The sequence below is a fragment of the Lissotriton helveticus genome, chromosome 11 (genome assembly GCF_964261635.1).
Source record: "Lissotriton helveticus chromosome 11, aLisHel1.1, whole genome shotgun sequence".
Classification (NCBI taxonomy): Eukaryota; Metazoa; Chordata; class Amphibia; order Caudata; family Salamandridae; genus Lissotriton; species Lissotriton helveticus.
In genome coordinates, this window is record NC_136072.1 from 415,503,267 (window position 1) to 415,516,630 (window position 13,364).

At 44.8% G+C, this 13,364-nt stretch overlaps 1 protein-coding gene across 3 annotated transcripts in view; it reads left to right on the top strand.

The window, feature by feature from the left end:
- The window catches only part of STAG1 (STAG1 cohesin complex component), a 1,346,357-nt gene that overhangs the window by 881,340 nt on the left and 451,653 nt on the right, over positions 1-13,364 (top strand). For all 3 annotated transcript variants that reach the window (XM_078665875.1, XM_078665876.1, XM_078665877.1), the window contains exons 17-18: positions 9,348-9,440; positions 9,542-9,631. In XM_078665875.1, the coding sequence (XP_078522001.1) occupies positions 9,348-9,440; positions 9,542-9,631 (183 nt within the window). The remainder of the gene's footprint in view (positions 1-9,347; positions 9,441-9,541; positions 9,632-13,364) is intronic.

Below are 13,364 nucleotides of genomic sequence, written 5' to 3' on the forward strand. Positions count from 1 at the left end.
ACTGTCTGAACAGATACTAAATGTTGAACTGTACTTTTTCCTATTTCTTCTGATAGACGGAGCTCGCCTAGATACGCTAGTGAAATCTTTTTTAGTTCTTTTCTAGGCAGCTCGTAAATAAGTAACGGATTAAGGAAAAACCTCTCAAGGCCAAGATCTTTCAAAATAAATTTCACTTAGACTAACCATTTAATTTTATCCATGCTATTGAGTGATAGACAATCACGAACTAGTGACCGTGTTAGGTCACATTGGTCCGTTTTCCAAATTCTATGCCAATGCATGATTGGTTGGATTGGTATATCGGTTATATAATCCAACCCTAGCTCTAAGTGACAGCTGTACGTTGAAGTACTCTTGGGAAGTGCAAGTAGATATCTCAAAAAAGCGTTCTCAGATTTCTGTAGATCTTCCACTTTTGCATGTCCCCATACCCCTGACCCATAGACTGCAACGCTCGTACATTTGGCCGTGTAGATCTTCAACATTTCTAATGGGGCTCTCTTGCCAATTTTCTGAGCAAATGCTACTAAGGCGGTGGTAGCCCTCAGGAATAGTAAGTTCCTGGAGTTAATGGTAGAAGAATCAAGATCAACAGGGGCAGCAAAAGTCACAATACAGAGGCAGGTGTTCCTCAAGAGGTGGAGGAAACCAGCGTCAGGGAAACAACTCCAACAAGACGCAATCCAAATGAATACTCCCTTCCCCCAGCGCCGTCTACCACTCCAGTGGGGGGAAGCATCACGCGGCATATCGTAGAGTGGCGAACTATCACAAGAGTGGGTGTTCGCTACGCTTCAGAATGGATACTCTCTTCGTTTTCAACATCGTCCTCCTTCAATCCCTCCATTGCCAACATCAAGTCATCAGTTGAAACTCCTGCAAAAAGAGTTGGCCACCCTGCTCAAAAAAACAGCCATCGAGAGGGTTCCAATATCTCAGAGAGGAAAAGGAGTTTATTCCAGATACTTTCTGGTCTAGAAAAAGGGCCGAAAAGCAGAGTACAGACCCAATCTGGACTTGCGGACACTCAACCTACACATAAAGAAGGACACGTTTTGCATGTTGGCGCTTCATCAAATATATCCACATCTCAGGCAGGGGGATTGGATGTGTTTGTTGGATCTGCAAGATGCATACTTCCACGTCCCGATTGCTCAGCGTCACAGGCAATTCCTACATTAACGGGTCGGATCCGCTCATTGTCAGTTCAAAGTCCGACCATTCGGGTTGAAGTCAGCCCCCAGAGTGTTCACAAAGTGCATTGCGGTGGTGACAGCCGCTCTGCGCTGCAGGGGTGTCTTCGTGTACCCGTACTTGGACGACTGGCTGTTGAAGGGTCTTTCTCCGGACAGCGTAAGAACCCATTTCCTGGGCTGCATCGAACTATGTCGACATCTAGGTCTACAAGTGAACTTCAGCAAATCAGTTCCACAAATGACACAGAGAATACATTTCTTAGGAGCTCTATTAGACTCCGAGCTAGGAAAAGTGTTTCCTTCAGAGGAGAGACCGTGTTCCATCATCAAGAAATGCCAACTGGTTCTGCACAGCAAGAAGCTGCCGGTGCGTCGGATTGCCTCCCTGTTTGGGTCGATGGCATCCTGCATCTTCCTGGTCCCAAATGCCGGACTACGGATGCGTCCTCTTCAGCAGGATCTGGAGGACAAGTGGGACCAGCAGTCAGCTCGCTGGGACGACAAAATTACTTCGTCAAGCGCGGCTCGAGAGTCCATACCTTGGTGGATGAAGAGTCGAAATCTACAAGTCGGAATTCCGTTCCATCAGCCTCCTCCTGTCTAGACTCTGATCACAGATGCCTCGCTACAAGGTTGGGGGGCCCACATGGGACATCTCCAGACTCAAGGTCTGTCAAAGAGCGCTCCTACCACATCAACATCCGTGTTAGTACAAATGGACAATACCACCACAATGTACTACTTGAACAAGCAGGGGGGGGGGGGGGGGGGGGGACACACGCTCACGTACCCTTTCCCTGGACGCTCCGAATCTGTGGCAAATGGCTCCTGGCTTGGAATCTGTCAGTCACAGCAGTCCACCTGCCAGGAGAGCAGAATGTGAGAGCGGACGCTCTCAGCCATTATTTCGAAGACGAGGAGGACTGGGTTCTCAACGACGAGGTCGTAGAAGACATCTTCCAGTCATGGGGTCGTCTCACCATAGACCTCTACGCGGACGACGAAAACGCCAAATGTCAAGACTTCACCTCGCAGTTCTACCGTCCAGGATCCAAAGGGAATGTCCTTTTGATAGACTGGTCAGGGGCATTTGTGTACGCCTTTCCGCCACTTCGGCTTATCCCGAAGGTGGTAAACAAGCTGGCTCATTGGTATACGAGGATGATACTCATTACCCCGGACTGCCCGAGGCAATGGTGGTACCCGGACCTTCTGCACCTATCAGAGTTCCTGCACAGGAGACTACCGTGCAGAGCGGACCTCCTATCCAAGATGAACGGGAGGATTCATCATCCCAACCTTCCCTCACTGAACTTTGCAGCATGGCTCCTGAGGTCCTACAATACGGCCACTTAAGACTGCCGCTGGACTGCATGTCCATTTTGAAAGAGGCAAGACATCCTTCCACGAGACATTCCTATGCATGCAAGTGGAAGCGTTTTTACATGTGGTGCATACAGAATAATTATCATCCTATCAAAGGTCAGAAAGAGGCCGTTCTCCCTTACCTACTGTATCTAGCGAAAGCAGGGTTGAAATTTAATTCCATTAAGGTGCATGTAGCAGCTATAACTGCTTATAGACTCACCTTCTCAGCCTTCTTTCTTCCAATTACAAGCTGTTAAAGATTTCCTGCAGGGCTTGAAGAAGGTCTACCCTCCGGTACGACCTCCGTCTCCTCCCTGGGAGCTAAACCTGGTGCTATCGAAATTGATGGGTCCTCCTTTCGAACCCATTCACAAGGCGACCTTGCAACATATTTCTTGGAAGGCTGCTTTTTTGGTAGCGATCACGTCAGCTCGCAGAGTGAGCGAGATTCAGGCACTCTGTTCTAAAGAGCCCTATACAGTTTTCCATCTAAATAGAGTGGTGTTGGGAACACATCCCGCTGTTCTTACTAAGGTGGTGTCAGATTTCCATGTGAACCAGACCATCTCTCTACCCACCTTTTTTCCCCAATCCCTCCACTCCAACTGAGAGGGCCTTGCATTCTCTGGGCCTGAAAAGGGTTTTAAAATTCTATCTAGATCGGTCCAAATCTATAAGAAAATATGATCAGATGTTTGTCAACTATGGGTCGATCAGATCTGGATATGCGGCTTCGAAACGTTCCATCTCCAGATGGATAGTTTCATGCATCAAACTTGCTTACCAATTGGCACAGAAGACCGTGGGGTTTTCTCCCAAAGCACATTCCACCAGAGGAAAATGCGGCTTCGAAACGTTCCATCTCCAGATGGATAGTTTCATGCATCAAACTTGCTTACCAATTGGCACAGAAGACCGTGGGGTTTTCTCCCAAAGCACATTCCACCAGAGGAAAAGCGGCACCTTACAGCTTTTCTTCATAATGTGCCCATGTCTGAGATTTGTAAGGTGGCGACCTGGAGGTCCGTCCATACATTTACCAGACACTACTGTCTAGATTCAGACACAAGAGCAGACACCTAAGTAGGCCAGGCCTCCTTGCGGAATCTGTTCAGCAGCTGATTTCGGCTGTTGCAGTTTGGTTGGGTCATGTTTTTTCTCATTTACCTGCTGGTGGTTGTTGGGCTTGCTATTCTATTCAGTGCTTATGACTATTGATGAGGATCCCCTGGAAGAGAAGGATAAGTTGCTTACCTGTAATCCTAGTTCTCTTCCAGGGGTATCCTCATCAAAGTCATAAGCAACCCACCCGCCTCCCCAGGTAAATGAGACACGATCAAAGTGTTTATGGATATTGTTGAGCCCTGACTTTCAGGGTAATGCAAAGAACAACTGACCTAACTGTCACCCCTAAGGAATGATAGGAAGCTGGGGGTCATGGCTGCCTTAAAGGCACGGTGCCAGTTTGTTGAAAATGCTTTCATTTTCTATGGTTTTAGTTTACAATGCAGCCTGTAGGCTAACAATGTCTACATTATTTGCACTTTTGATGATATGAGTGTTTTCTGCTCATTAAAAAACATTAAAATACAAGGTTAAAAAACAAGGTTCAAGTGCTACTTGCCCTCAGGTGTTTTTTTTTATATGTTTGCAAATAATCTTTATATCGGTAATTCCATAGTTTAGCCTCCTATGGGAAGCTGCATTGGAGGGAGAAAAATTATATATTTACTTACATATATGTGTAGCTGTATATATGTGATTTCCATATATAATTTGTTATATTCTTTCTGGGGTCCCCGCACATGGACGGGAATATTCAGTGCTTATGACTTTGATGAGGATACCCCTGGAAGAGAATTAGGATTACAGGTAATTAACTTATCCTTCTTTGATTTGTCAGAGTAAGCGGGTGTAGTCCTGTGGCTGTCTGTTGTTTCTCCAGTATTTAGGCGGGAACCTCAGCAGGCTAAACTCTACTGCAGACACGCTGGAGACAGCCCTGTTACTGAACAGAGGTAAGCGTCTGTGTTAGGATACCCGGTAGCACTCAGCTGTAGCATACTTTACACTCCTGAGACGCGCACCCTTAACTTGGGGTACGCTACTTAATAGTATTACATGGGGAAGACCTATATAGAGATTGTAACAAAATCCCCATCTTCCCTTTATTGTGTTTAGGGTTTGCTTTTACCCAGCAAAGACTTGGTTGCTTGCAAGAGGGACTCACTTAGCCCCCAAAGAGTGGTTTTACTATACCACATCATCATTCTTCGTGATGCATTTATGACTTATACACACAAGATCCACGCTTAAGGTACGTGGAACTTCATGGTGTCCGCTACGAATGGGGCGATAACAAGCCTTTACTTAAGTGGGGTGTACTCACAATTGTAACTGGGACTTTTCTGTCTGCCTTTCTCGTTTATCTCCAGAAAAGAATTCTGGAATACACTAAATCTTGGATAAAGTATTCACTGTTGCCCTATGCTTTGCAGGTATCACTGAAGTACTAGAACCTATTCTGGGTTGGAAATACAACCGGAACAGAGGTTGGTTTTCCTACAATATCTAACCAAAATTATCACTATTCACCAGTCCTAGTGGATTCGTTCTTTTAATACCACGTTGTTTTCTTCCCTTGTACCTTTTCTCTATATACGATTCATATAAAGAGATTAGAGGTACTTCTTAGACTATAAATATACTTTTTCTTGATCTGAGGCAACATTGAAGGGATGCCGTGTTTCTTAGATTACTTTAGAAGAGTCACTGCTAAATGTTCAAAGATTGGATGTCACTAAATAAGTCACCAGAAACTGGCTTATTTTCATTTGCTGACAATTTTTGTTTGGAATAGCGATAATCTTTTAACTGCGCAATTATGTCTAGAGACAGCAATGGTGATATGCTTTAGTAAAATAGCATGGGTTTCCACAGGCTTGAGGACTATACTTGAGCTGCTCTTTGCGATAAACATACTGTCACAAAGGGAAACCGACATCTGATGTTAGTGATGGCTCTCTTTTACTCCCAACTTCTATACACTTGTTTGTTTCTGAGCCCTGAAGAAGTCACTGCACAACAATTAAGCGCGATGAAACACTTGTTGGATAAGGATCTCAAGATTAAACTGAGGGGACGGAGGAACAAGAGTGTTTTTTATTATTGTCAATGATACACAATATATGCTGTTGGTGAGTGCAAGGAACTGTTTTGGTTTATCAGTGGTTATCCATACATTGGGGAGGTTTGCTCTCCCCACCCTTATGCACTGCAATCGTAATGGTTAACTAGTATATACTCACTGTGTATTTCCCAGGAGCGCAATTACCCTACACAATCCACCGACCAAGAAGTCCCATCTATCGATGGGTTGTCCTTTGTATTAAAGTATGTTACGTTATTTCAAAAAAGGAACCTTCAGTGGGGCTGCGTGCTCCGTCCACTAGGGCTTCGGCAGCAACCACTGCATTGGCACATGGAGTCCCACTTCTTGACATCTGCCAGGCGACTACATGGGCATCCTTGCACACGTTACCCAGACCTTACTGCCTGGACAGCCAAGTCCAGAGGGACGGCTATTTTGCCCGTCGGTCCTCCAAGACTTTGATGTGAAATATACAACTAGCTGTCTCTTTCAGATGAACAAGTTACTTACCTTTGGTAGCAATGTATCTGTAAGAGACATAGGTTAGTTGTAGATTCCTTACAGCCTCACCCATCCTCCACACTCTGCAAACTTACTTCTAGGGATAGGGACTCCCTTACAGGATCCTATTTGGGCCTCACCAGTGGTCAGTGTCTTTCCTGGCTCTACATTTCTGGCGTGGAAAGTCGTGTCAGAACTGACGTCTATGCGTATGGGTGCCGTCTAAGTAAGCACTGCGACATCATCCCGGTGACTATGACGGTGGACGCGACCGATGCCACCAACCGACAAGCAGGTCGATAAGAAAAAATTCGCCGGATCTAGGCTGACACCTGGGGGCAATTCTAAGGCAAGGCATCTACAACTAACTTATGTCTTACTGAAAGTAAGTAATGTGTTCTTTATTTCAAGTGATGGCATTGAAGAAAGGATCCAGATTAGCAGTGTTAGTTTCTTTTAATGAGTATGTGCCCCTGCTCATGTGGCCTGAACTGTCTATTTTGTCCACTGGGCATTTTCAGAGCGGGCTGGAGCCATTGGGGGCTAGTTTTTACAACTAGAACTTCTATCACTTTCACAGGCTTCCCAGCTTAATTACAGCAGGCACAGAGGAAGCTTAGGAAGAGAGGACAGCGATACAGTAAGACTGCAAGAGATGAGAGAGGAGGAATGTAAAGGAACTTGTTTGAACATTTTTTCCACAGCTGCTTTTGGTTTCCAGTCAGGTCCTGCTGCCCTTTATAGATGCCCCCACCTGGCGTTGTTTTTGGTGGTTAAAGGGTTGAACTATAAATGGTTCCTAGTGGGACCACTGATACCCACTAGGTGAAGTCTAAATAGAACTTGAAAGTGATACCAATTATATCACAAGACGTGGGACGGTTATCCATACAAGAAAAATCTGAGTTCCAAATGATCAGTTTGAACCTAGCGACAACATCTGATCTGTGAAATTATAGTTCTGTGCAGTGCAGCCCCCCCCACCCCCCACACACACACTCTTGTAGTTGGACTTCGAAAGTGACCAGTTTAGAGTGCAGTGACTAACACAACGAGTACAATCTGTGGAATCAAAGACATGCTTTGACAATCTGAGGACTGGCCCATTATCATGCTTGTTGGTATTAACCAGCGAGATGTTCCCATGAGCCTACTATAAACATTACTCTTAAGGTGCGAGGCTGGAATTGAAAAAGAATCATGCCATTCTCTCTCTGATGAAGTAGCTACATCCTTGGAGACATCTAACAAAGCATTGACCATCTTTAAATTCTAAGTGCCCCACGGCTAACATGTTGGCTGTCTGCCTATAAATAACAAGGCAAGAGTCCTTGATCGAATGAAGGCTATTGTGAACCTTGTCTAGTGAGTGAAATCGTAGGGCAGCAATTCTTCATCTAGTTTTGTAAGGGTCTAACATCCTTTTTGAACTGTGATTTTGAGTATTCTTTCAGGTACCACTTTGGGGGCAAGTCGTGGGTTGAGGACTAAGTCTCCTAGCAGGCACCTGGTGCCCTAGGCTGTTTCAGTTGCAACTGGTCAGGTATCAAAATGCAGGTTTCTATGTAGTTTACTCCGCATTTCATTGTAAAACTGGCCAAGGGAAAGTTCACAGGTTGTCAGCCACAAGTCAGTTTTTTTTTTTGAAGGGGGGGGGGGGGGGCTCGTTTGTTTTGGTGAGGCCCAGCTCGGCACATAAGAAGAGACTCCATAGTGGAAGAGCTGCCGCCGCTGCTCCCCACACATCCGGCTAGAGGAGTGGAAAACCCCTTCCCAGCAGATGGCTCTTGTGCACAGTTCCTGAGAAAACTTGACACCTAATCATAGGGCAGACCTGGTAGCTGCAAGATGCTGGGACAACCTGAAGATTGACACTGGACTTTTAGGCAGCTCGGGAAAATAAAACTTCTAAAGCTGCTTTTCTTAAATAGTTCTGTTAAATACGACTTTGGCAATAAGTAGGATTAAATGTAACTATTAATTTGACACTTTGAAAGATCCTTCTGGCTGTTTCTATTGGCAAGTTACATTTTATTAGAAATAAGTCACCCAATGTTCTCCAATAGGGGTAAAGCTTTCCAGTAGGGAAAATCGACTTTGAAGATTTTCTACTACCAGGGCATGTAAAACGCTCTATATACATGGCCTGCTGGTTAGAACCATGCACCCTTTCCTCTGGAATTTCGCGTAGACTTTAGGGATGACTTGTAGATAATACATAAGGAGATTTGGGTCTGTCAAAAGGACTAATTTGACAGGTCCAGTTTGACAGTGCTTCAAGTATCATGTTTTTATTAGCCCCTGCAGTTGTGCACTAACAGCCACTCTTGACACTTTCACCTACAGGCCCTTTGAACCCTCAGTAGCTTATACTAGGGACTTACAGGTAAGTTAAACTTTCCAATTAGGATTTCTAATTGGGATATCTTTTTACATGCCATCTAGGCTGCAGAACAGGCCTAGCGACAATCTATAGTTGCCATTTTAGTGGCTGAACCAATGGTGCTGCCGTCCACTGAAGGCCGTTTAACACACCGTGCCTAAGTACTCCGAATGCCTTATACTAGGGTCTTACATTAAAGTTAACCTTGCCACTTGGGGATTAATCAGTCTGTATCCACATGTACACTCTTTTAGGGGTGAGACCACATCAACTGTGTGATGGACATCAAACCCCCAATGTGAAGTGCCATAACATCAGTTTGTAAAGTAATCTAAAAGTGGGGGTGAACCTGCAAAAAAGCCATTTCCTTAAAAGGGGCTTGTGTTTTTTTTCTTCTGTTAAGTGGTAGTATTAACTTTCTGCTGAATTATGATAAGCAAATTAGGGTTACTGAGCTCAATACAATTGAAAATAGTTTTCCATTTTATCATCCATATGGTTCTCTATATTTAAGCTTGGAGTTTTTTTTATATTCTTGTAATTATTACTTGAAATAATTTAATTATAATTTGCATGGATTTGCCGCAGAGGGAACACTGGGCACGTTTCCTCTCCCAGCACTTTTGAAATTTGACATCTTTAAAACCATGAAATTATATGTGGTATACCTGTTAGCTTATGCATCATCTGTTTCTGCATCAGAGACCCGCGTACCAATTATTTTTCTTAAACGTTTTTTTGAAAGGTGCTCACCGCAAAAGAAAGAAAAACTCAGATTGAAGATAAGAATAAATTAACTGAACAGTACATTATTGCACTTCCAATGTTACTGTCTAAGGTACAGTTACCTCATCCTGCTTTATTTTATTTCTTTATAACAGCATAGAACAAGAAGACTGGAGTGTTTAATGTGGTTTTCCATATGATTTACTCTTTCAGTATTCTGTTGACTCGGAGAAGGTTGCAAATCTGCTGCAAATCCCCCAGTTTTTCGACCTAGAATTGTATAGTACGGGCAGGATGGAAAAGGTAAGATTTACTTCCTTCCCTCTGTTACTTTGTGCGGTAGGTGACCAGCATTCTGGTAGGGATTGCTAGTGAGATTTTAGAGTGTGCAATTAGAATAGAATAGTAGTAAATAGATACATAATAGTTCCTCTTATATAAGACTGCTTACCACCATGACAGCATAAACTAATTTTAAGTTTGAGATGACAATTCAGGGCTTAAGGAAAAAGAGCAACGTGAGCAGATTGAACTTGCATTTCTTTATCCCCCTATTTAAACGAAACTGTAAACAGAACAAGTAAAACTAATTTACATTCTATGAAATCATAGCAGTTTTCCTGTCCTTGGGGGAAAAGTAACCATCTAAAAATATAATTTTATCAGTTTGTCACCATGTTTACTTTTCTAGTTTGATATATATACCAGCCACATACAGTGCTACTTGATATAAGCCTTAACCTGTGTGTATGAATAGTAAAACAAATACTTTGGCAAACAAAGTAAGGAACACAAATATTTTATAAGCTCAAACCTGGATCCATGATGGATGTTTGTTCAACTTATTCTAGATTTCTACTCTGAAACATTTGGTGTGTCTGATCAAAAGTAGTCTTGTCTTTAAAGTGCCCAGATCACTGTTAAAGATGCTACTGTCACACCGTTAAAAATAAAAATAAATGTTTGGAAAAATTAATATACTACAAATCCCTGAATAAATAATATGCATCTATAAAAGGTCCAACAAGTATTATAGAAATGTTTTCAGAATGGTTAAAAGGTTTCAGAGGCTCAATAAAATAAGAATATCCTAGCCTTTGCAGATCTGCCTACTTGCTCAAGCCTTCATATGTTACTCGAGAGTCACTCACCAACGACCCCGCCACCGCCAGAACCAACCTTCACGAAGGGATGAAAGACGTAGCCGAGTGGATGATGACCAGCCGCCAGAAACTGAACTCAGACAAGACGGAAGTTCTCATCCTGGGCTCCTCGCCCTCCGCCTGGGACGACTCCTGGTGGCCCCCCACCCTGGGCACCGCACCCAAACCGACAGACCACGCACGCAACCTGGGCTTCATCATGGACTCCTCCCTCTCCATGACCAGACAAGTCCACACCGTCTCCTCGTCCTGCTTCAATATCCTGCGCATGCTACGTAAGATCTTCCGGTGGATCCCCACCGAGACCAGGAAGACGGTCACCCAGGCCCTCGTCACCAGCCGACTGGACTACGGCAACGCCCTCTACGCCGGAACCACCGCCAAGCTCCAGAAGAGACTCCAGAGCATCCAGAACGCCTCAGCCAGACTCATCCTCGACATCGCCCGACACAGCCACATCTCCGGACACCTGAGCGATCTGCTCTGGCTCCCGGTCAACAAGAGAATCACCTTCCGTCTCCTCACCCACGCACACAAAGCCCTACATGACCAAGGCCCGAGATACCTCAACAGCCGCATCAACTTCTACACTCCCACACGCCAGCTCCGATCAACCAGCCACGCCCTCGCCGACGCCCCCCGCATCCGGAGAGCCACAACAGGAGGAAGGTCCTTCTCCTACCTGGCCGCCAAGACCTGGAACTCCCTCCCGACCCACCTCCGCCTGACACGGGACCACCTCGCCTTCAGGAAACAGCTCAAGACCTGGCTGTTCGAGCAGTAGCAGACCCCCCCCCAAGCGCCTTGAGACCCTCCGGGTGAGTAGTGCGCTATATAAATGCCATGATTGATTGATTGACTTTCCTCACAAGGGCACCAGTGAAGATGCGATATAACATAGTGATGGCAGCAAGAAAAGTTGAAAACCTCTGCACTGAGTGAACATCCATCTAGTTTTTGGAGCCTCTAACCAGCAGATGTCCATTAGGTTGTGTTAAGACTCCTCAAAACATTTACAGCAGCCTCCGCATGCTTTTTTGGTGGGGGGTCAGGGGGGTTGTAAAGGGGCAAGACGTGCCTTTCAGGCAGTCTTTGGTTTGAAGCTGAGCTTTCCCCTAGGCATTGCCCCTACTCGCAACAGTTTTTCTTCTTTTTTTTTTTTTCCTTCTTTCAGGGGGAGCTTCTGCTCTGTTTAGAAACCGTCTTAATGTTAAGCATTTTTATGATCAAGTTGGCACCAAAAGAGTTGTTAAAATATAATGTAAATCAGTGTTTTCATTGCTGTTTGAAAAAATTCACAACATGTTTTTGTGTTGAAACACGTCTTTGCTATTCCACATTGATGAAACCCATTTTTCTATGCTGCTGTCAAACCTTTTTAGTTGTGATCACCATAGTATCTTCTGTCCACAAATAATATATAGACTCCTCTTCAGAGTAGTGCAAAAAATCGACATACTTTTAGGACCGGAGCAAAGTATTTTGTGCTTTTTTTCAAAGCATAGTTTAATATTACATTTCTGAAGACTGAGTTCCCAAGGAGTCTCCTCAACCATATGCGCTACAGACTGGGATATTGTTTGTCCTTGCTACATTCTAGTGGACCCTAAGATGGTGGGTAGAAGACAGACCCCAGACAGATGTGAATTGCTTGCCTCTTCCCAGAACGTTCCAGGTATCCTTGATAGGGAGCTAGACTGAGGAGTGTTTGAAACAAAAAGACAAGACAGAACATTTGCAGCTAGAATGTTTCTCAGTGCCCTTCCCTGTCCCATTGTTCCCTGGAAGGACTATCCCCCATCCAACTAGAGGATAACAGTTAGTTAAGTGGGAAAGCTTCATTTGTCTTTGTGCCCTTGTTTTGTTTTCTCAGGCCTGATGATGTGCTTCTCAAACCCATCTTTCTGTTCATACTTAGCTGAACCAGGCTAATTTGAACAAGAAAGCGGGCAGAACTTCCCTGAGCCATTCTACAAACTAACTGTTTTTATTTAGTATGAAGGCCTGGCAGCAACCACCACCCAGGGTGCCAAGATTCCTTCACCAGGGCCCCACACTATTGGTGACTAAGAAATACTTCCGTGCGTCACAGTTACAGGAATTACTGATAGATCTTTTTGCCAGGTTCTGGTCCAGAAAGCTAGGGAAGTTCTAAAATCCTGCTTAGGATAGCTGACTGAACTCCTTCATGGAAGGAGCTGGCCTACTGCTCCTAAGAAGAATTTGAGCTGCTCTTGCATGAGGAAGACGTGATACCAGAGCAGACCTTCTGGAAGCATAGGCGGGACAAACTGAAACAGCTAGTTCAGCTCGGGTTGACCTGCAGTACTCATGCCGACATTTGGTATCTGTGATTTTCAGGTGCTCTTCCCACAGCATTTGCTCAGTTTTAGAAGTGACCTTGTCTGCGGGCCTTAGTAAAGGTTATTCTAAATGGCCTGTAGTGAAACTTTGGGTGAAAAGCACCTAGATCCAAGCTAAGCAACTCCAGACTGTCTGTGGTCACCTCAAACTGATTTGTGTTCAAGAGCGGACATCCTGTGAAGAGCACCCGCACCCAGAGTTCAGCTTAGCATCGTGAATGGGCTCCTAGCTTTGTTTTGGACTGGAAGCTTCCAAACTTCGAGCAGCTTAAGTTGAACACCACCGATCCAACACTGGTGCTTCCAAACTCACTTGAAAGGGTGTGACCCTGTGCTGAAACTGTTCACGACAGTACATTGGTGGTTTGGGGTGAGAAGCGTATGATCCCACTTGTTGGACCATGCCCAGAGGACAGCACCTTTAGCAGTGAGCCTGGGAACTAGGGGCCAGACATATGCCACTTGCTGCTTTGTAAGTTTAGGCCCCAGGTCACTAAGCATGACGGACTC